The sequence below is a fragment of the Stegostoma tigrinum genome, chromosome 17 (genome assembly GCF_030684315.1).
Source record: "Stegostoma tigrinum isolate sSteTig4 chromosome 17, sSteTig4.hap1, whole genome shotgun sequence".
Lineage (NCBI taxonomy): Eukaryota > Metazoa > Chordata > Chondrichthyes > Orectolobiformes > Stegostomatidae > Stegostoma > Stegostoma tigrinum.
This window is the reverse complement of record NC_081370.1, coordinates 42,525,626-42,549,389: the sequence shown is the minus strand read 5'-3', so window position 1 is coordinate 42,549,389 and position 23,764 is coordinate 42,525,626. Positions and strand designations below refer to the sequence as shown.

The 23,764-nt window shown below is 38.9% G+C and overlaps 1 protein-coding gene across 7 annotated transcripts in view; it reads right to left on the bottom strand.

The window, feature by feature from the left end:
• elp4 (elongator acetyltransferase complex subunit 4) overlaps positions 1-23,764 on the bottom strand; it is a 257,514-nt gene that overhangs the window by 137,972 nt on the left and 95,778 nt on the right. For all 7 annotated transcript variants that reach the window (XR_007248965.2, XR_009446851.1, XM_048545052.2 and 4 more), the window contains 2 exons: positions 19,877-19,961; positions 17,960-18,148 (listed from right to left, as the gene is read on the bottom strand). Coding sequence is in view for 5 of the 7 variants with exons in the window: in XM_048545052.2 (XP_048401009.1) it covers positions 17,960-18,148; positions 19,877-19,961 (274 nt within the window). In the remaining 2 variants the exon portion in view is untranslated. The remainder of the gene's footprint in view (positions 1-17,959; positions 18,149-19,876; positions 19,962-23,764) is intronic.

Below are 23,764 nucleotides of genomic sequence, written 5' to 3'. Positions count from 1 at the left end.
TAATGGGAACTGCAGATGCTGGAGAATCCAAGATAACAAAGTGTGGAGTTGGATGAACACAGCAGGCCAAGCAGCATCTCAGGAGCACAAAAGCTGACGTTTCGGGCCTAGACCCTTCATCAGAGAGGGTCTAGGCCCGAAACGTCAGCTTTTGTGCTCCTGAGATGCTGCTTGGCCTGCTGTGTTCATCCAGCTCCACACTTTGTTACGTTGCTAAGATTACTGGTCAGTCAAAAGTTTCGGATAATTTTATGAACTAGCAAAGGATGAGTAAAAATAATAAAGATCAAAAAAATTAGTATCTGAGAGTAAACTAGTAAGAAATACAAAAAATATCTAGGCTTATATAGTCAATCATACAAAATAGGATCACACCATTCAGCACAGAGTCTGCCCTGTCATTTAAATAGATCTATGATGTTTTGAATTACATACTTTGTCCACACCTAATACATTTTGATTTCTTTGCCTAACTAGAATCAAGTTACCTCTTCCTTAAAAATAATTAATGATCCTGAGACCATTAACATTTGAGTCAGAATTCCAAAGTCACCCAAACCTCAGAGATTAAAAAAAAGTCTCATCTCTGTCCGAAAAGGACAAAATCTAATTTAAAACACTGCTCCCGTGTCATGGACTGACACACAAGAGGAAACACCCTTTCAACAATCACCTTGACAAGACCGTTCAGGGTCTTATACCAGGCTATCGAGTCATCCTTGAAACAGCCCAGCCTGCTGAATCTATGTTCAAAGACAACTCCACTCATTCTAGGTGTTAATCTAGTAAACCACCTCTGCTTAAATCCTTCCTTAAATAAGGAGACTAAAAGTTCATGCTAATTGTGAATTCAAGATATGGTTCAAAAATGTTCTGTATAACTGAAGTATAACATCCTTACTTTTATATTCATTTTCTCTCATAACAGAAGATAACATCCCATTAGTCTCCTTGATTACTTGCTAAACCTGTAAACTAACTTCCTGTTATCTATTAGAATATTTAATTTCCCCTATACCTTGGAATTCAGCAGTGGTTCTCTACTTAAATTATAACTTTTTAAAAAATTCTTGGTGTCAAAGTAAACAATTTTACATTTCCCCACACTATACTCTACCTGCCAGATTTTTGCTCACTTACTTATCCTAACTATACTTACCTGCAAACAGCTTATGTATTCTACTATTTAAAAAGCTATTTGTGGTGGCGTCTGCCTTTGCTTCCCTTATCCAATACACTGATGTACAAGATTGGGGTCCCAGCACAGAGCACTGCAGGACTCCACCCATGACATCCCGTCAATCAAAGACCCAGTTACGCAGACTCTCCATTTTCCACTAGCCAGCCAATCTTCTATTCAGGTGAATACATTGCCCAAAAACTATGAGCTTTTATTTTCCACAATAATGTTTGATGTTATATTTCAAATGTCTTAAGGCAAACCAAGTACATCAACAGTTTCCTCTTTATTCACAGCACATATCAGTCCTCCAAAGAACTTTAATAAATTGTTAAACATGCTTCCTCATTTATTAAAGCACAGTGACTCTTCTCAATTACTAGGTGTTTTTCCTCAGTGAGCAGTTCTTGTATCTTTAATTAACATCAAATTAATTGGCCACCACTCACCGTTTTCTGCCTCGTTCCTTTCTTGCATAGAGAGGTTATATTTGATCCTTTCAAATCAGATTATATCTTTCATGAATATAGGGAATTTTGGAAAATTAACACCAGTGATCTACCACATCACTGGCTTCCTCTTTGAAACTCTGGAGCACAACTCCATCCGTCTGTTTCATACTACTTCTATTGTGATTGAAATTTAACTAACTTCCCCAATCCATTCTACATTCTGATTTACAACTTGCATTTGAATTTTCTTGTGTCTTCTATAGTGAAGGCAGGAGCAAATTACTTTATCATTTCATCTGCCATTACATTTCGATCTTCTATTAACCCTCCGTTCCCACCCTCTATAGAACCAATGTGCACTTTCCTTACTGTTTTCATTTTGAAATACCAAAGCAAACGCTTGATATCTGTTTTTACATTCTTAGCAAGCTTCTCGCAAGAATATGGGCTGCAACACATTTCAAGAATACAGCGTTCCGATGTTACTGCCCCTCACTTTTCCCAGTGTTGATGCCAGTTGCCTCCAAACAGTAAGTTCTTCTGCATCAGGCACTCAACCAAATATTCATCTCTCTAATTGGATGTACCATATGCCAATTTGCCACTGACTCAAACAATCTAGAATTTATAAACTTTGCGGTTCTGTTTTTTAATGCCTAGCCCTACATACTGTTCAGGTATAACTAAGAAACATGTTTTCCTATTTTGTTGCCACCTGTATGGACCACAACAATTAGATCCTCCCTCTGCCACTGCAATCCCCTTTCAGCCTTGAGAAGATGATTTGATCCTTGGTATCGGGCAGGCAACTCAGTCATCTTATTCTTTGCTGCTAAGAATGTTGTCAATCACCCTCAAAATACTATCCCGTGTTGGAAATTAGTGTCCTTTCTCAAGGTGAACTCTTTTAGTATTTCATTTTCTGTGCAGTATGAATCTTCTACAAATATAAATAGACCTCCAGCAAATGAAAACAAAAGAAAAGTTATAGGGGTCCTAAAGTTACAACGTTCAATTAGAATCATATCAAAGATTTTTTTGGGTGCCATTCTACCCTAATATCAATGCATTGGTGAGGAAAACAGGATGATGTATTAGTAATAGATGAAAGGGCAACTAACCTTCAAATGAAAGGAAGGCAAAGGGAAGCTGTCCTCCTGATTTGAGTAACTGTATGTGGTTACTGGGTTCAAGTAATCGATTGACGCAGCAGAGACTGTCACCCCCAAAATAAATTGTATCAAAAAGAGTAGGACAGCAGGAGAGAGAGGTGGGAGTAGACAGAGAGAGAAAAGAGAGGAGACAGAGAAACAGAGGCAGAGTGCGAGCGTGTGCAGCAGGGTGAGAAAGTGAATGAATGGATTGAGGGCTATGACCCACCATCTTCATGTCCTTCATTGTCTGAAGGAAGAAAACGACCAACACTAAAGACCTTCCAGAGGTCAAGGATGAACCTTCCACCACTCCAAAACTGCCATTCCTGCTCCTCTATTCGACAGAATAGTTTTGTGTTTGATCATATTTCCTCTCTTTATCTAATTGAGTAGTGGATCATATCTAAAGTGATGTTTAATGAACTGTCTTATGAAAACTGCTTACAAATAGTCCACTGCCTATATTTGTAACCGTGATCTTGAATTCCCCAAAATATGCACACCTATTTTTACTACATTCCTTGTTGCCACCCCTGTTGAATTGTTTCATGCATCATGATGCCATGATTGGTTTGATGTAGAGATGCCAGTGTTGGACTGGGGTGGACAAGGTCAGAAATCACACGACACCAGGTTATACTCCAACAGGTTTATTTGAAAACACAAGCTTTTGGAGCTTCACTCCTTCTTCAGGGGGTTAGTAACAGAGAATTTATAAGTAAAAGATCAAAGGGTCAAACCATTGATGAGGATGTATTAAACAATCATAAGATGCTGTTAAATCTTCATTCAGTTAGAAGGTTTTAATTAATTAATACATATATATAAATTCTGAATACCTTTTAAGTCATTGTCCTGAGAGAACTAAAGGTTTTATCAGTGTTAAAAAAAGGTGACATTTTAAGTCAGACAACTGCATGTTCGGTCTGCGGCCTTGTTTACAATCTTTTTGTGTTTTAGTTTGGATTCAGACTGGTTTTATTTCTAAAGTAGGAATTAATAAAAAGCCAATTGACTGACTGTCTATAAATTGTGTGCTTTTTGAACAAAATAGAATGTATCTGCAAATACGAATTCATCTCATAGATTTACGTGTCTGTGAAAGAGTGAGTGAGTGGGGGGCTTGCCAGGAGAGAGAGGCCGTGTGTGTAGGGAGAGAGAGCGAGAGTTTGTGTGTGTGTGTGTGAGTGAGTGTGAAGGAGGGAGGGTGTGTGCGTGAGAAAGACAGTGTGTATAAGTGTGTGATGGAGAGACAGAGTGTGTGTTGTGTGTGTGCTTGAGAGAGGATCTGTGTGACAGTATGTGCATGTGTGTATGTAAGTGTGTGTGAGAGTATTTAGTATGATGGGGTCACCTGTTATGCGACATGAACCCACAATCCCAGCTGAGGCCATCCTCAGGGGTACCAGATTTGGCTATCAGCCTTTACTTGGCGACTCTATTGTGTATCCCAAAATCTGCCTTGGAGGATGTTTACCCAAAGCATGGAGGCCAAATGTCCTTGACCACTGAAGCACTCCCGCACTGGGAGGGAACACAAACACTCTCTTGCATACACATGCACTCTTTCTGTCTCTCTCTCCCCCACAGACATACATTTGCTCACACTCTCTCTCCCTTCACTCCCTCACCCTCACACACACACTGCCTCTATACCTTCATCATTCACACACACACACACACACACACACACACACACACACACACACACACACACACACTCTCAATCTCTCTCTCTCTCTCTCACTCACACCCACTCTCACATACACACATTCCTGTGTAAACTTATAGGTGAATTTGTATTTGCAGATACATTCTATATTGTTCAAAAAGCACATAAATTATAGTCAGTCAGTCAGTCAATGTGGTGTTTTATGAATTCCTGTTTTGGAAATAAATTCGGTCTGACTCCAAACCGGAACACAAACAGATTCTAAGCAAGGCCTTATGCCTAACATGCACTCTCTGACTTAAAATGTCACCTCTTCTTTACATTGGTAAAACCTTTAGTTCTCTCAGGACAGTGACTTGAAAGGAATTTGGGGATTTACATATACATATTAATCAATTAAAACCTTCTAACTGATTAAAGATTTAACAGCATCTTAGGTTTATTTAATACATCTTCATCAGTTGTGGGACCCTTCAAACTTTTACTTATAATTTCAGTGTCTGATATTACCTCTGTCACTAACACCTGAAGAAGGAGTGAAATTCCTAAAGCTTGTATTTTCAAATAAACCTGTTGGGCCATAACCTGGTGCTGTGTAACCTCTGACTGATTAGTTTGCTAATCCATCTTGAAACACTGCTCCTATCTAAAAATGCTTAGAGGCCCTCAACCTATTGGTCAATTGCAAATGCTCACATTCCTGTCTTCAGATTCCCACTATCTGTCTCAGTCAAAGTGGCACCGTCCTGTTGTCCCAGACTCAAATCAGAAAAACTCTTCCCTAAGTGGGGTGAATGCCTCCTGGTAAAAGAATCAAGGCAATTTTCCCTGTTTCAGTGTCTGTAGATCACCTTTCAGCTCATAAACTCTGAGCCTAAGTTGCTCAAACTTCAAACGCTTAGTGCAGACATGTTTGACCTCAATCACAATGGTATCCAAGAGTTCCCACATGCTTCAGCTTTGATATATCACCTGTCCTAACATCATAATAAAGTTGTAATTTATTTAGATAAATTATTCACTTACCTCCTTTACTTTTTACTTAATTTATTAATTTTATGGCCACTTGAATACGATATTAAACTTAAAAATAGACCAGATATTAACCATTTAATAGAGACTCACCACAAACTATCACCTTCCTTTGTGGTAGAGCAAGGACAGTTCAAATGAATCTGGGTGTGTTGCTGATTGCCTGCCACAGGATCATTTTCTCACTTGCTTCTCGAGGTGATACTAACTGCCTGTCACAGGGTCTTCCCCCGCCCTCTCCTTGCTCTCTTTCTCTCTCTCTCTAGAAAGGAAGAGAGTAGCTGAAGTAAACTTTGATCACATTTTCCACAATATACTGCATCAATCAAATGTTAGCCCATTACTTAACACACGCTTCATATGCTCCTGACAACTTGCTTTCTTACCGAGCTATGCATTTGTAGCAAATCTGGCTTCCATGCATTTGATGTCTTAAACGAATTCACTGGTAAAGATTGGAAATAGCTGAGACCCTACCATGAGTCAGGTAGAAAGGACAGTGGAAGAAGAAAGAAATAATAAGAATGAGCTAGAAGTCTAGACAACTTCCAAATTGAATCTTCTACCATCTGTTTAGTTACCATTGAATTACTAGGAAGGTGAGTCAACATGCTTCCATATTTCGAAAAAGAACAATAACGGGTCCCTCAAGGCTATCCATGATGTTTAAAGGAGTCTGTAGGGATAAATCAGAGTGTATGAAAGCCATATATGATGAAGACATAGGTGGTTCCTTTCCTTTAAATATCATCTTTAAGTCAAGAGAATCAGGGCTTTGTGGAAGCTGAAATCCAGTACTATTTCGAAAACCACGTAGATTAACTCAGTCAAAGCAGTTGGAGTTCCCAGCTTCCCATCAAACCTGATGGCTTGTATTCATCTCAGAGCTTTAACTGCTTCACTGAAGACAGCAAAGGAGTGAAATCATGGACATGTCAAGCAGCTTTTGAAAGGGTGAAAGCCATTTTGATTAATGGCGGCATTGTAATTTCACTCATTCCTTTGAGGGAGCAATCAATGCAAGTGACTTGGAGGTAAAGACAGTTCAACTGCAAGGTGACGGGTCAGACACAGAGAAGGCAGTGAGATACTTTTCTAAAAAGCCAAATCAACACCAAAAGCGGTACTCCACTGTAGAAAAAGAAACTGTGGGATTGATGCTGACTCTTAAACACCACAGGTACACATATTCCATGGTTAACAGGGAAACACAGGTACCCACTAACTATAACCTCCAAGCCTTGTGGAATAATGAAAACAACTATCAGCCTCTTTGGTGGAGTTTGTTTTTTTTACTTAAATATTGCTCATATCGCAAGGAGATAATATGACTTCTGATTGGAAGTTTTTTTGAACACGGTTATCCCATATCTTGAAATAATTATTTGGTTATGGGAGACCACTTGCTCGGAACTGTCAAGTTTTAGATTTTGCTTTGGCTATTGTTTGGAATAGTTGGGAAGAGGCCTCCTGAAAGAAATAAGCTTCCCAGCTCAGTTCTCTTGTTTCTGGGGAAAAAAAACACTTCTTGGTCCAGAATGTTACCTGGAACCTGACCCAGCATCTCCCATACATGATGTGTCTGAAAGAGTTTGTTAGTCTGTCCTGAATGATCACAACTGTAAAGGTCCCTAGAGGTAACTGCATGTCTCCAATGAGATCTGTCTTTGTTTGCAAGAATGTCAGAGCAACAGCCATCTGAACATCTCAAATCTTATTATTTTTCACTTCAAGAAGCAAAACATATTGGCCAAAAGTATGTTTTTTTTAAATAATATATCTCTCAAAGGAAAGTTTGTTTTTTGCTAGTGACACCTTGTTCAATAAGGTCACTACCTAGTTTATTGTGGACAAGAAAAGCAATATGTGGTTTGATCCACCAGTCTTTGTGATGTACAGCCTACATACTTGACATCACACTAGTAAATAAATTCCAAAACAACACTATTCATTTGGCCAATAAGCAGAAAGTCTTTTTGGCCAGTCAAAACCCTTAACTCAATGTCCACAATTAGATGCGATTCGACAATTGGATAGTCTTTGCTGGATAATCCTAAATGTGCAAAGAATTATACTGGTAACGAATTTACAATCATTAGTTGGGCTCGCACTGTGGCACACTTGTGTGCTGCAAGCTACATATGCTAATACACAGGGCTTTGTTCTTTGTAGACAGGAAAAACATATTTACACACCGAAATGTTTCAAAACAATGAAAATAGGTGACAATTACTTGCAGGCTCATTTCTCAGGGTAACGCCTCGGCCAATCAGAGTCAATTTGCTCGATTTAAAATCGAAAGAAAGCCGGATAGTCAATGGTCTGTTGTCATCAACTGCAGCATTCTTCACATCAATGCCTTTACCAGAGTCAGCTTGCCAAAAAGAAACAGCATTTTTGCATATTCAGGAGAAATGCTGATTTTCTCCTAAAATTGGCATTCTTGTGAATAGACACCCATCTTCTGATGGGTTTAAGAGTAAATGCTTTGACAGAATGGGTCTTCTTTCAGCAGTACTCAACTTGTGTGTTTGTTAAAGAAAGCTAGTTGATGGATATTCTTATTTCTAAGTCTAATATAGTGAAAACATGCAATTGGCCAAATTGAGAACTGGGTGCAACAGCTACATTTATGTTGCAACCCGTGGAGTCGTTGATGTAGAGAATGATCACAGATGCTGCCAGACCTGCTGAGCTTTTCCAGCAATTTTGTTTTTGTCCCTGATTCACAGCATCTGCAGTTCTTTTGGTTTTCATTGTAACAGAATGTGAGTTTTTTTTCACAAATAACGCATTGATGAAAGGTGAAAGGTTGCTGTCATAAACCCATGTACTTGCAAGAAATGTACACACTGTTCATAAGAGGAGGAGGAGAGGGGACCTAATTGAGGTATACAAGATAATGAGAGGCATAGATAGAGTTGATAGCCAGAGACTATTTCCCAGGGCAGAAATGGCTAGCACGAGGGGTCATAGTTTTAAGCTGGTTGGTGGAAAGTATAGAGGGGATGTCAGAGGCAGGTTCTTTACGCAGAGAGTTGTGAGAGCATGGAATGCGTTGCCAGCAGCAGTTGTGGAAGCAAGGTCATTGGGGTCATTTAAGAGACTGCTGGACATGTATATGGTCACAGAAATTTGAGGGTGCATACATGAGGATCAATGGTCGGCACAACATTGTGGGCTGAAGGGCCTGTTCTGTGCTGTACTGTTCTATGTTCTATGTTCTATAAGGTGTGGTGCTTGAAATCAGAAAGGAATATATTAGCAGGGGAAAGTGACACTTTTTTTGAAATGTCTTTTTGAAATATTGTGAATGGTATGACTTCGGATTTGCGACCTCAGAATTAAATACTCTACTCCTGACTCAGCCATATTTGTTCAGCAGCACACTGCCCAATGATACACACGTTGTGTTCTGCAAGGACTATTTATTATTGCATTGATTCAAACATGGACAGAAGACCTGAGCTCCAGAGGAGAGTGCCTTGATTTCAAGACTGCTTTTAAACAGGTGTGGCGACAAGTCGACCTAATAAAACTAGAATCAATATAAATCAGAGAAAATCTCACCACTGGTTGGGGTCAGACCGAGCACAAAGAAGGATGGTTGTTGTCATTGGAGGCTAGTCATCTCTGCTACAGTATATATCATTACAGGAGTTCCATGTGATATTATCCTGGGCCAACCATCACTGGCTGCTTCATCAATGGCCTTTCCTCTGTGATAAGGTCAGAAGCGAGGATGTTTGGTGATGACTGCACAATGTTACGTACCATTCTTGATTCCTCAGATACCGGAGCAATTCATATGCATATGTGGCAAGACCTGGACAACATCTACATTTGGGCTAACAAGTGGCAGTAATACATATGCCACTGAAGTGACATGCAATGACCATCTCCAACAAAACAGAATCTAACCATCACTCTATGACATTACCAGTGCTAAATTCCCTATTATCAACATTCTTGGGATTTACCATTGTGCAGAAACTAAACTGGGCTAGCCATATAAATGCTATGGTTACAAGAGCAGGGCAGAGAGTAGGAATCCCACAGTGAATGATTTCTCTCCTGATTCCCCAAAGCCTGTCTGTCATCCACAAGACTCGTGTCAGGAATGTGATGGAATACTCCCCACTTGATTAGATGAATACAGTTCCATGTCGAATACTGCAGAGGTTCAAAAAGACAGATTACCACCAGGGTTCTCAATGAGCTGGAGGGGACAATAATTGCTGGCCCAGCCAATGAAATTTGCATGTAAATGAACAAAAAAAAATGTTATAGGGGCACATTTAGAAGAGATTTTCTCCATGAGAACATCATAAATTTCTCTTCCTGTTAACAAAGGATTCTCTTTTGCCAGTTGTTAATTCCAATTAGTACATTTTTCTGCAGGGTGAAGAATTTTCAATAGCCTACAAACTACCACAGGGACATGGTGACAAAGTTAAAATATCACTGGATCAGTAATTCGACAGCCATGATAACATTCTGGAACCACAGATGCAAACCCTAGCTTAATAGCCAGAAAAGTCTAAATTTAATAAAATCTGGAATGCAAAACTGATCTCAGTAAAAATGACCATGAATGGTAACTATTAACACATTTGAAGGAAATCAGCCATCTTGGCCAGGTTGGCCTATACACTTGACTCCAGACACACAGAATTGTGGTTGACTCCTAACTAACTTCACTTGGTTCATGAGCAATTTAAGGACAGGAAGCAAAAGCTGCCCCTGCAAACAATAGCCCACATCCCATGAAAGAGTAATTTAAGAAATCTAATGTTTTCCCCTGACCCATTTTTCCACTCTGAAACAAAAGGTTAGATGTGAGGTGTAGTGATTGTAATGAGGTCAACCAGTTGGAGCTCACAGAATATGAGTTCCCTGATTGGGGCTGTTAATCTTGTCCAATCAGGGAGCCTTGGCCAACAGATAAAAGTAGGAGCATCGGAGATTCTGGGACCGTTCATATTCACATGTGAATAAAGAATGGCTCGGTGATGTGATAGCAACCCTGTGGAGTTATTCACTAGGAGATGTGCACAATGTTTTGGCTTAAACTTGACTTTGGAATCAGAATTTGAGGATTGAAATGTGGTCTGAACTGGGATGAGGATTGCTGAAAAACCAATAAAATTAATGGCAACACACTACGTATTGGACCTAAGATGGAGACATAAACAATATCTATCTTATCCGTGAATATACTTAATGATTCAGCATATACAGACCTATGCGATAAAGAATTCCACAACTTCACTTTTAAGAGAAGAAATTCCTTCCATCACTGTCTTAAATGTGTGACCCTTTATTCTGAGATAATGCCCTCTGATCCTAGACATTCCTACAAGGGAAAACAACCTTTCCACACCCAAACTGTTCTGTCCTGAAGAATCTTGAGAGTTTCAATAAGGTCACCTCTTATTCTTGTAAACTCCAATGAGTGCAAGCCCAACTTACGGAATGTCTTCACATAAAACAGTCCCTCCTTTCCAAGGATCAGCCTAATGAACCTTCTCTGATCTGCCTCCAATGCTAGTGCGTCGTTCTTTAGATATGCGGCACAAAACTATTCACATTATTCCAGCTCCGGCCGGACTAGTGCATTATATAGTGTGAGCAAGACTTCCTCATTTTATATTCCATTCCCATTGAAATAAATGTCAAAAACTGATTTACCTGTTCTGGGACCTGGCCAGAATACACTCTATGAATACTTCTTTGTGGCAACCTCTGCTAATCTGGCTATCCCAAACTACATGAAGATCCAAGTCATCAATGATTAATGCACTGCATTTTATAATTACCTCATTACTTCCTGATTTATTCCTAGTCCGCCGAATAGCTATTGTTAGGGAATCTATAGACTACTCCTATCAGTCTCTTCTTCACCTTCTTATTTATCACCTGACAAAGGAGCAGTGCTTTGAAAGCTTGTGATTTTAACTAAACTTGTTGGGCCATAACATGATCTTAAGTGACTGCTGACTTTATCCAACACTGGCATCTCCACATCATAATTAAAGTTCTCTCTACAGCCCGAGTTATTTGATTTGCCAGAACACTGTTCCCACCATGGTTCAAGTGAAGCCCATCATACCTCCCTTCCATCCTAATACTGATGCCAGTGGCCCAAATATTGTGAACCAAACCAAAGAAAAATTGCTGCAGATATTTGGGCTAGTAATTACAAGTGCAAGATAACAAAGTATGGAGCTGGATGAACACAGCAGGCCAAGAGCATCTTAGGAGTACAAAAGCTGACGTTTCAGGCCTAGACCCTGAAGGGTCTAGCCCTGCATCGTCAGCTTTTGTACGCCTAGGATGCTGCTTGGTCTGCTGTATTCATCCAGCTCCACACTTAGTTATCTCGGATTCTCTAGCATCTGCAGTTCCCATTATCTCTCAACTACAAGTGCAAGTTCCCTTTTTAATGACAAGGTAAGTGTTAGTGACTGCAAATGATGAGATAGTAGAACAGCAGCACTGTCTGTGGGTTTTTATTCCAGATGTCCAGGATAATTCCAAGAGACATAAGTTCATATTCAATCATCACAGCAGAAATTCACCAAGACTACTCAGACAGCACCTTCCAAACCCACAATTATCTAGAAAGATAAGGGCTGCAGATAAATGGAAACATCACCATGTGGGAGTTCCTGTCCAAGATACACACCATCCTGACACGGAACGAGATTATTGTTTCAGTGTCGCTGGTTCAAAATACTGGAAATCCTTCCTTGATGGCATTGTGTAAGTATCTACAACAAATGGCCTACAGCAGTACAGAAAGGCAAGTCACCAGTACCTTCTTAAGGCCATCAGGGGATGGGAAATAAATACTGGTACAGCCAAACAGCTGTAGCTATCTGGGGCTAGAAATTACAAGTGTAAGTGCTCTTGTTAATGATATTGTGAGTATTAATGCCTACAAATGAGGAGGTGGTGATAGAGCAGTACTGTTATTAAATTCAATTAATTTTTAAAAAATGGGAATTTGTAATATCATCTCATGACATGACCAACTATCACTAGTATCCTTACATACAGATGAGGAAGGACACCACTTTGATTGGGACAACACATCCATCGTCGGACAAACCAAACAGAGACATGCACGAGAATTCCTAGAAGCATGGCATTCCAACCGGAACTCCATCAACAAACACATTGGCTCCAAATCAATCTACCATCCTCTGAGAAAAAGAACAGGAAATGACACCACCAATGCAGGAAATGACATCACCAACCCAAGGAAACCTAAACAGATAAATAGAAAACGGGACATAACACCAGCGCTTCATTGGAGGCTCACTGATGATATTACCTAGAATGGTGCGAAACGTCTGAAAACTAACCTTCCAGCTCAGCGAGCAAACTGACATCCAGAATATCATCTCAGTTATGCTGCCTTGAAACTAACATCAACTTCATAAAAACACACCTGGTTCACTAATGTACACGATCTTTACCTGGTCTGGCCCTATGAGACCTCCAGAGCTACAAGTAATGTAGTTGATTCACAGCTGACCTCTGAAATGGCCAGCTAGTCATTCAATTCAAGGGCAGTTAGGAATGGGGAATAAATGCTTAATCAACTTTGCTAAGTATGGTGTTACAGAGAAGAAAACAAAGTCCTACCAGATATTACTTTAGAATCTTTAAATTACATTGGCTACAGAGGCAGCCTGTTGTTAATAAGGGTCCAGATGTTCTTCATGAAAAATGCCTAACTGCTGGATATTCTCATTTTAAAGAAAGTATACAAAAATGAAACGTTGACGCGTTACACAGAATACTAAAATCTTGTAAGAACTCTGTCACTTTATTAATTATGTCTTTAAAAACAGAGCGATACAAAAGCTTCACAATATCATTGCAAGGGCATTTGATACCTATCGCGAACTACAGCAGTATGTGTCCAGTACAACAAGAAGATTGCATTCTTGGACCTGGTCCTTGCAAATGAGGTGGGCCAAGTGGATCAAGTGACAGTGGGGGTACATTTAGGATACAGTGATCATTCTATAATAAGTTTCAGGATTGTGGTAGAGAACGATGTGCATTGATCCAAACTAAGAAAAGTACGTTGGCAGAGAGCTGACTGCAATGAGGCAAAAGCAGAGCTGGGCAGGATTGATTGGAACAAGAGTTTGGTGGGATGAACAGTAACTGAACAATGGTCTACTTTCAAAGAGCAGACGGTTCGGGCACGTTGAGATATATTTCCTTAAGTGGGAAAAGTAGGTCAATCAAATCCAGAGATTGCTGGTTAACAAAGGATGTAGAAATTAACATTAGAAAGAAAAAGTGTGCTTATGACAGATGTAAAGCAAAAAATGCATTTGAGAACCAAGAGGAATACTGAAGGTTTAGAGTGGAAGTGAAAAAGTAAATAAGAGAAGCAAAGATGAATTATGAGAAGAGACTAGCAGCTAACATGACGGGCAATTCCAAGCTTGTTGATAAGCATATAAATAGCAAACAGTGACTAAAGGAGGAGCCAATTAAAGACATAAAAACCTCCTGGCTTTTACACACGAGGGCGGGGGAATGACTAAAATTTAAAACAAATAGTTTATATCTGTTTTTACAAGAGAATGCTGTCCCCAGGCCAACATGCTCGAGGTGAAAAATGCAACACCCATCCAAGAAGAATACCCAGTGCTGCTTCTTGACCCTTGGAATACATTTTCTTCTATTAAAAAAAAACCCAGCCCCTTGATCAATACCAAGAATGACAGGATCAACAATAGGTGGGACACTACCATCTCCAAAACACATTGAACTTGACTTTGCCAGTTTTCATCTATTCTGGATCCAATCCTTGGAATTCCTTACCTAATACCATTGAATGGTCACCTTCATCACAAACACCAATAAACTTCTTCTATACACTTGAGTTTAGGAGGATGGGAGGGGATCTGATTGAGACGTATAAGATAATTAAAGGACTGGACACTATGGAGGCAGGAAGCATGTTTCCGTTGATGGGGGAGTTCAGAACCAGAGGACACATTTTAAAAATAAGGGGTAGGCCATTTAGAACAGAGTTGAGGAGAAACTTCTTCACCCAGAGAGTGGTGGATATATGGAATGCTCTGCCCCAGAAGGCAGTGGAGGCCAAGTCTCTGGATACTTTCAAGAAAGAGATAGATAGAGCTCTTAAAGATAGTGGAATCGAGGGTTATGGGGATAAGGCAGGAACAGGATACTGATTGTGGATGATCAGCCATGATCATAATGAACGGTGGTGCTGGCTCGAAGGGCTGAATGGCCTACTCCTACACCCATTGTTTATTGTCTATATTGCACTTTTAACATAGTAAAATGTCTCAAGGCACGTCTAACAAGTTTACCAAAGGACTACATATAGACACATTTGGACAGATCATCAAAAGCTTGGTCATGTAGCTGAATTTATGGATTAGAGGTCAAATAGCGCAGAAGCCTATGGAGACAATTCCAGATCATAGGGCGCAGGTAGCTGACAGAACAGCTGCCAATGGTGAAGCAACATAATCTAGAATGCTCAAAAGACAAGAATTGGAGGAAGACAGATTTGCAAATAACAGTGAGAATTTTAAAATCAATGTACTCTCAGACCATCATCCTTTGCAACACCATTGAATACAGGGAGAAACAGTGAAAGGGATTTGTTGAGAGTCAGGATATTGATGCAGCCTTGCATGAGCTCAACTTTACAAACATGCAAAATGGGAAGCCAGTCATGAGAATATTGGAGTAATTGCAGTTTTAGGTGGCATAGGCAACAGTGAAGATTTAACCAACAGATGCGCTAAAGGGTGTAAACGGGTGATGTTATGGACAGAGAAGCAGGCAGTCTTACATGTGAATAGGATTTAGTGCCGAAAGTTCAATAAATGTGGCTGGTTCAGCCACAGACAGCATTGAAGGAGAGAGATGAACTTGGTGGCTTGAAGCTTGCAATGAGTAGAAAGATATTGACTTCAACCTTCCTAGCAGTTGACTGGAGAAATTATCAGTTCATCTAATCCTGGTAATCAGAGATGCAGTGTCATAAATCAGAGGCTGGGTGATTGGGTGGGAATACTGACATTCTTTTCAATGATGTTCCTGAGGAGCAACATGAAGATGAGAAATATTAAAAGTTGAGACACTCCATGAGTAACGGTATGAATGCCTGAATATGTGCCAATGCTGTTTAAGATAATACTCACCACTTTCTGAGGGAACTAGGGATGGGCAATAAATAAAAATTTACTAATGCTGTCCATATATTGTGAATAAAAGCAAAAGGTGATCTTAAAAAAATGCTTTAATGTTAAGAATAACTATATAAATAATATAAAAATGTTCTGTTTTCTCAAACTCTTTAAAGTGAATTATTTTTATTTTTCCCTAGTCTGATCAAAGTGTGCTCTATTTTATGAGCCATCCATTTACCTTAAATGCAGCTGAAATATATCTACTGCTGAAATACACTGGACTTTAACTAACAAATGTACACAACAATTATTTGCTACAATAAGTCATTGTACTCATCAAACACATTAGCAACAAGCATTCATTTCTTTAATAAAGATTAATAAAACAAAAAGTTATTCCTACCTGCAACCATTATCAAGGACAAATTGCAACTGAAGGCTTAAATTTTACTTCCATTTTATTTTAAAGAGTGTATTTACACATCGACTTTAAAGCCCTATGAATCTGAATATGAGCACAAAAGCAGGCAAGTAATTTGATTCCCGATTGCACGTGGAATAGAGGATTTTAGATCCTTGGTACAAAGTAAAAATTGTCTCTAGCAGTTCAGTTTATATCTCCATTTTGCTGTTAGGCAACTTTTATATATTCGCAAATTCCTAACATCAGAGGAAAATTGCTTTCAGAACACCAAAATGTGAACAGTATGGATCAATCAGGAGCACTGATGAAAGGTTAACAAACTAAAACATTAGCTGTGATTTTTCTCCAGTGATACTCTGGGTCTATCAAGTATTTCCAGACTTTTCTATTTTTATTTCTGGTACAAAAGGCCTGTAGCATGTGGAATAATTTGCCTGGGCTATCTGTGCTTGAAGTGGCATGGGAATACTCGTCTACTAGTTGTAACGGCTTGGGTTTTCTGAGAGCCAAGTAGTTGTTATTTCAGTGTAGATGGGAGTTGCAAGTGGGGGCCCTGTGGAATCTCCATCAAAGCAAATTCTGAGAGAATTGGTCAGGAAATTCGAGGCTCTGGTAAGCAAATCCTCTTGCCTGAAAAGCCCCCTGATGTCTCCATTTAAATCAGAGAATTTGGGCAGTTCCAATGAAAGTAGGAAATATTTATTCGATTGAGCCCCATTGTTACCCAACATACCTCACATGACCTGACACTTCCAGGACCCAAAACTTCCCACCTGATTTTAGACCAAACAACCCTTCACCTGCTCCAGACCAAATCATTCTTCCCCTGCTCTGGACCTGAACCCCATCACTTTCCTCTACTCTGGACCTGCATCCTCCTTTCATCCATTCTGGACATGATCCCGCAAACTCTGCTCCAGTTACACTTCCTTCCAACACTCAGGATCCTTACACTACTCTCACCTGACTTCCATTTCTCCACCTTATTTACTCCAGACCTGCACCCCCTCTTCATCTGCTGTAGATACTCCCTCCCCTCTTCACCCTATAGAACTTGACAGGCACCCCAGTCGATCATGGGATATAGGCACCTCTTCCCTACATATTTTTCCCTGATCTGATACTTCATCCTCAAACTAACACTACCTGATGAGATATATCTCAACCAACTCAATCTACCATAAACACTGTATTACATACTTTGACATCTTGCATGCTGGCACCCCATCCACCCAACACTCTGTGTTACCCATCTGGCACACTACCTCATGACAATCTATATCCTAGTCATTTGGCATCCAACCACTTGGCACCTACTCCCTACCCTGCTGGCAACCTACTTATCTGTCACCCTTCTTCCTACCCACCCAGCACCCTAAATTCACACTTACATCATGTACCTACTGTTTGACAGCAGCTGTCAACGTGGCAACCTGCAAATCTGGACCTTCAAATTTCAGGATGCAGCAGCTGACTCCTGAGAGAAAGGGGGTTGGTTTGCCTTCCTCTGACAATTCTGCATAGTGAAAGAACTGTCAAATGGAAGTACGGTGCCATATTTATGAAGGAACCCTGATCAGAATCTCTTGTTAGAAACACAGGACTCTCGCCTTTCATTTAAAAAAGGAGCGGAGTGACAATCTGCATGGGATTGCCATTCCTCAGAAAATCCTGTCTAATGTATTTTATTCTAATGCAGTTTGGAGAACTAGAGTATTCGGAATTTCACCGGAACGCATCAATAAAGGTAAACTAGTGCTCTACGAAATTGTGATTACTCCAGTTCAAAATACACAATACTTAAAAGGAAGTAGAATATGTTTTATATACAGTGAAATCTAACCTGAATGAGGTATGCCGGTACAGTAATAATGCAGGCAGACAGAGATGTTCTGAGAAGTCCACGGAGTGCATACAAAAATTTGGTCAGACTGCAAGCATGTTTGGCATTTTCATGAAGACCAATGTCCTCTCCCCACAACAGTGAGCCAAGCGAATGGATTCCTATCCGCAGGATATTCCTCTTCTTAGCCTTCAGAAAGAGAAGTGAAAATGAATGCGACAAAACAGCGAGACTTTCTTATAAAGGACACCCTTTCCACACTTCACGTACTAACTTAAGAGAGCTATAACAGAAACGAAAATAGAAATTGCTGGAAAAGCTCAGCAGGTCTGACAGCGTCTGTGGAGAAAAATCAGAGTTAATATTTCGGGTCCAGTCACCCTTCCTCCACCCTGTTCTTCCTACTACTGAGAAAGGGTGACTGGATACGAAATATTAACCCTAATTTCTGTCCACAGATGCTGCCAAACCTGCTGAGCGTTTCCAGCAATTTCTGTTTATGTTTCTGATTTCCAGCATTCGCAGGTCTTTCGTTTTATTTTATAGAGCTATAACAGATATTGGACAGGTGACAAGACTCTGAATTTCTGTCTGGACTTGCTTTCCAGCTGCCCAACAGCTCATAAAGCAGCTTGTTTCCATGGCATATCAACAGGGAAAGATACCAGTAGGACCTTAATAAGTGCTACATTTTTGCAAAGGCTACATAGCTGCTAGCAAAGTGCCAAGAAAGGATCAGCGCATGCTCGGCTTCCAGCTGATTTGGGCCAAGATTCTGTTAACAAAAGCTGCCTGTGGTATCACAGCTTATTCATGCTAGCAAAATGGGTAGTTAATTCCACACTTTCACTTTCAGGGAGAAACTTGTTGCTTAGACACAGAAAAAGTAACGTGCAAATTTTTATTTTTGATCATAAGCAATGAGTTGTGACAAAGAAACATAATACATTGTAGAATAGCACAGCAAGGTTAGGGTCAATTGAAGACAATGTGTAAAGATTTACAGCAAAAATATCAAGTTAAAAAAAAACCTTATTGCAAAAGTCCTTTCAGTTAGAAGTGACTTAGTTGAAAGGCTCTTAAGGTGTATGTGTGACATTTCACCAAATATGCTGTTGCTTTCTATAAGATTTCCTGTTTTAGAAGGCATGTCATCTTGCAGCAGAAGCAGCTAGGCACACTGTACTGTGGGAACTGTTATGACATGTCTATTGCCATGGTTACCACTGGGAAGGGGAGAGGTGCCTGTCAGGGACCAATTTACTTCTCCAAAGGGGTTTTGCCTCCACAGGGAAAGACAGCCTGTCCAGATCTGCGTCGAAATCTCAGTAGAGATTGTAGCTGAGCAATAACAAGCTAAATTGACATATAAGTAATATGAATACCAAAAGTTGCTATCAAGGATTTTTTCACTTTGACACGACACCAGCCTTAGTTAACTTCGTTAACACCATTGCAAAGTTGACTGCACAAGCTCCTTAAAACTCTAATTAGATGATCTTTTCTTGGTTTCTCGTCACATATCCTCAAGGCTATAAGTTTTACAACAGAGATATTTTCATTGCAACATCAACATGAAAAGTTTAATGTGGCTTAATGTGGATTTGAGCTAAGCCACTTTCTCGACTGGACAGCTCCTTTTTAGGTGCTCAGTGACTAATGATGCCAGAGCACACTGCTTATGCACATCAATGCTTGTACCCAATTGAGTTGAGGAAAGCTCAAAACGTGAGGCAAATGCATATTAACATATGACCCATACGCTGTCTTTGCAATGCTTGTTTACTTCATCCGTGCTTAGAAACAGCTTGTTCATTGTTGATTATTCCAAGCCCTTCCGGCTGCACCCTGGAGAGCCCTATGAAAACAACATTAGTTACTTGATTACATAAGACACTGAGGGCTTGTGCACCATACCTGGGGACAGACTCCATCAAATCCTTCCTCACGGATGACTCTTTGTATGGATTTAAGCAGCCTGACATAACCAAAGTTCATATTACTGTGAAAAAAAGAGGTGCGAAAAGTAAATCAATTAAAAAAACTTCTGCACTCAATTGATAATTTTAAACATTTTATTTTGAAAAGGGGTCCTGAAATACATAACAAAACTGCACTTCCTTGATTAAAAAAAACAAAAATATTCTTATACTGTTCACCAAGTAAAATCTAATCTGAATTAGTATAAATAAATTTGCTTTTCCCTCATTGAGAAACATTAAGCTAAATACCAACACAGCTGAGGTTTAGTAAGTGTATGATATGTGCAATAATATTTTGCTTGGGCTATGATCATACATGAAAAATGACTACGTCATTAGATGCAAATGAAAATGGAATGCGTTGCGGTGACTTGATGTGAATCTATTCAAACAAATCAGCACAAAAGAGGAACTTTAAAAAAATATGGTTTTTTGTAACATTTAGCCTCTGTGTAGAATATCTGTAGAAAGACGAATGCCTTAGGTTTTGAGTAAACCATGAGAAAACATGTTTTTTGCCCTCCAATTGATATGTTAAATGTGAACTGGTGCACTGGCTCTAGTTAAAAGCAGTAGTCTGAAGCTGAAACAAAACCTTAATTCCACTCTAAACTGCTTAAGTGAAAAGCAAAATTGAACTAATAAATTAAGTTCACAGCACAGTTGTATAAATAAAATGTGCCCTTGGAGATTACAGTCATTCTCTTCCATTCACTACCTCTGTGACCTGACACAATATGAAAGGGATATTCTGCAGAGACAAGGATGCCTTAATTATGTCAGGCTCACTTACCTCCTAGAAAATTAATGATTTAATGAAGCAACTTAAGTGATGAAACCACCACAGCATTTCTGTGCTAAATCATAGATTAATTAACATATCGTTAATGAACTGCCACAGCAAGCACACCTGATCAAAGTCCTAGTCACCTGAGCTCTTGCTGAAAATTTGTAGTTTTAACAAAAATAACCTTTCCAAAAATGTTTCTGCTGCTTTCTGCCCCACAACTGTAATCATCAAGAAAATCAATTTGCAACTGAGCACAAACATAAAAAAAATTGTAGAGTGGTGAAGTACAAATTAACAAAGATTGACTTGACAGCGGCAGTTGTCAGTTCCAAAATTTCAAACTAATATTTTATTTAATAATGTAATATTTGGTGAAAATTCACAGCAAACTACAGGTTTAATTTTCAATGTTAATAATTGATAAGTTCATCACTAACGTTTCAAGATGCACAGTATAAATTTCCATCTAGTAGACCGAATGTACCTGTATAACAAAACATACTTACAAGCAAGCTGGCTAAAGAGCTAAATAACAGGTAAGCTTTGGGCAGCTTGCATCTAGAAACACTTTTGGCAATGTTCTATTGTCAAATACTCATTATTCTTACATGAACTTTCATTCAATTAAAAGAATTCTTCCATTAGTACGAAATATCTAACTGTCTTAACAAAGTGACTAGAAACTCTCAATACCTTTCTATATGTGGATCGAGAAACCAATGAACAAGATCTATTGTTAATTATTAGGATATTGGAAGTGTAGAAATGTAAACTTTTTGTTAAGTTCTCATTTCATACACTACACAAATTTGATGCTATTAAAGAGGGAAAGAGAAAATTAATTGCTACTAGAAATAATGTCAATGAGATCAGAAAACAAAAACTGCACTTGAGAGGTATATATCATAACCCTTGTTATCCTCATTATTCACATTCCCAGTTTCTTGAAAGATTTCCTGTAAGTCAGAATCAGATCAGGGGACCAGCAGGTATCCAGATTTGGTTATGGGGCTATCATGTGTCAACTTAAACTCAATCTGTTGCGCTGAGCCAACAGTTACTCAGTATTGTATAGCAGATGTAATCCATCAATTCTAACGCTGTTAAAATTATTTCATCTTCGTGGTTTAAAAACAGTTAACTAGTTTGAAAATTGAATTAAAACAAAGAGACCAGCAGGAATAGAGGCAAACCTTGAATACTAAAAACCTGACAATTTCCATTATACTCAGTGGGTATTGCCTATCTCACAAAAACAACTGAGGTTTAACTGTATAACCATCAAACAATATAATTATCAGGATGTCAATGCTAAAATTATCGTCTTCAGATCATTGCATGCCACATCACATTTTTAAAAACAGGAATTTGTAGACGTGATTTTTTTCCTTGTTCCTGTTCTGTGTATTTTGACTTTCAGCTAAGGTAACCAATTTGCTAATACTTAACACTATCAGCAGAAAAGGAAAACAAACAATTTAAACCACTTCCACGGACCCACCATTAAAAAGAATAACCTGGAGTGGGCAGCAATCACACTTCAGGAATATCAGTTGTGCGCTACTGTAGATAAAATACAACAAAAGATTATGTTTAGTTCAAAGAATAAATGGACACTTTATCAACAGTTTCTGTTCAAAATTGAATCCAAAATTGAAGCGGAAGAGATGACGACTGCATGGTTATTGAATGTCAACAGTTTTTATGCCCTATAAAAGTCATTTGATGAGCAAGAACAGACTCAGCGCAATAAATAGATTTTTCTGCTCTAGGTTTCTCATTAGTTAAATCTCAGAAGAAACATACAAGTAAGGAGCATTAAGATATTTTTCATTGTATCTTATTATAATGATTTTGTTCTACTGAAATTCTCACAGCACACGTTGTACAATGGATGAGCAAAATGAATTTCCAATATATGACTGCTTTACTCCCAGTACCTAACTGTGGACCACTACTTCGTAGCACATCAATTTTAATTCTTCAGCATGGGCATCAAACATTAACTATTTGCACCACTTTAGATCCCAACATCTACATGACATCTGGTATCATCAGAGAGCATATAGGCATAGATCTGTTTTGATAAATTTGATATTTCCAAAATCTGGCTTGGTCATTAGATTCAAGAAAGAGATTGCTGGCTTCTAACCACTTCGGCACCCATTACTTATTTCAGATCTTCTGATGTCCTATGGTGCTATTCATGCTGAGTTGAAGGATATGCTGTTTCATTATCGAAAAGAGAGTTGAAGGGTGATCTAAGGCAGGTCATATGATCATAAAGGGATTTGACAAGGTAGACATAATTTGTAGAGAGCACAAAACTAATATAAGTAAGTCATGAAAAAAGAATTCAGGGGAAAAAAAAATCTTCTGCATCAACCAGCATAACTAGAAAGTTCACTTCAACTTTTGAAGTGAACAGCATGAATTATTTAAGACAAAACCAAGTAAGTATGTGAGTGATTAAGCAGGGTGGGAAGAAGACTCAACAGGAGTAAAAACTATATAGACCAGTTGGGTCAAATATATCTTTTTGTGCTGTTAATACTATGTAATATCAACAAAGTGTGACACAAGAAATGCACACTTGGCATAGTTAGGCACACACTATTAATTTCTTTAAGAGTCTGTTTGCAAACTGTAAGTTATGGAGTAATATTTTGAAAAATAATTTTTCCTAGTAACATTCACGTTGCCAATAATGCAAAACTCAGTTAATTTTCAGGGGCTCAGTCAGTCTTTTAATCACTTTCCATTGTCAAATGAATCCATTTGATCTAAACAATCATTTTTTTTCTATTGAAATCGTGGTTACACTTAGTTTTTAAGCAAACTGGTAACTGATAAAATGACAGTAGGCAGCATGGTATCCTGGTAACGAGAAAGTCTTAATGCTTCCCAAATGATCGTTTCTAAGCAATTGCCAAAGTTAGACCATCAAGGACAAGACAAATTGGGTTATTATCTGTAAGCAGATCACATTAGGAAAAGTGATTTTAGCTGATTTAACCACCTTTGCCTGAACCT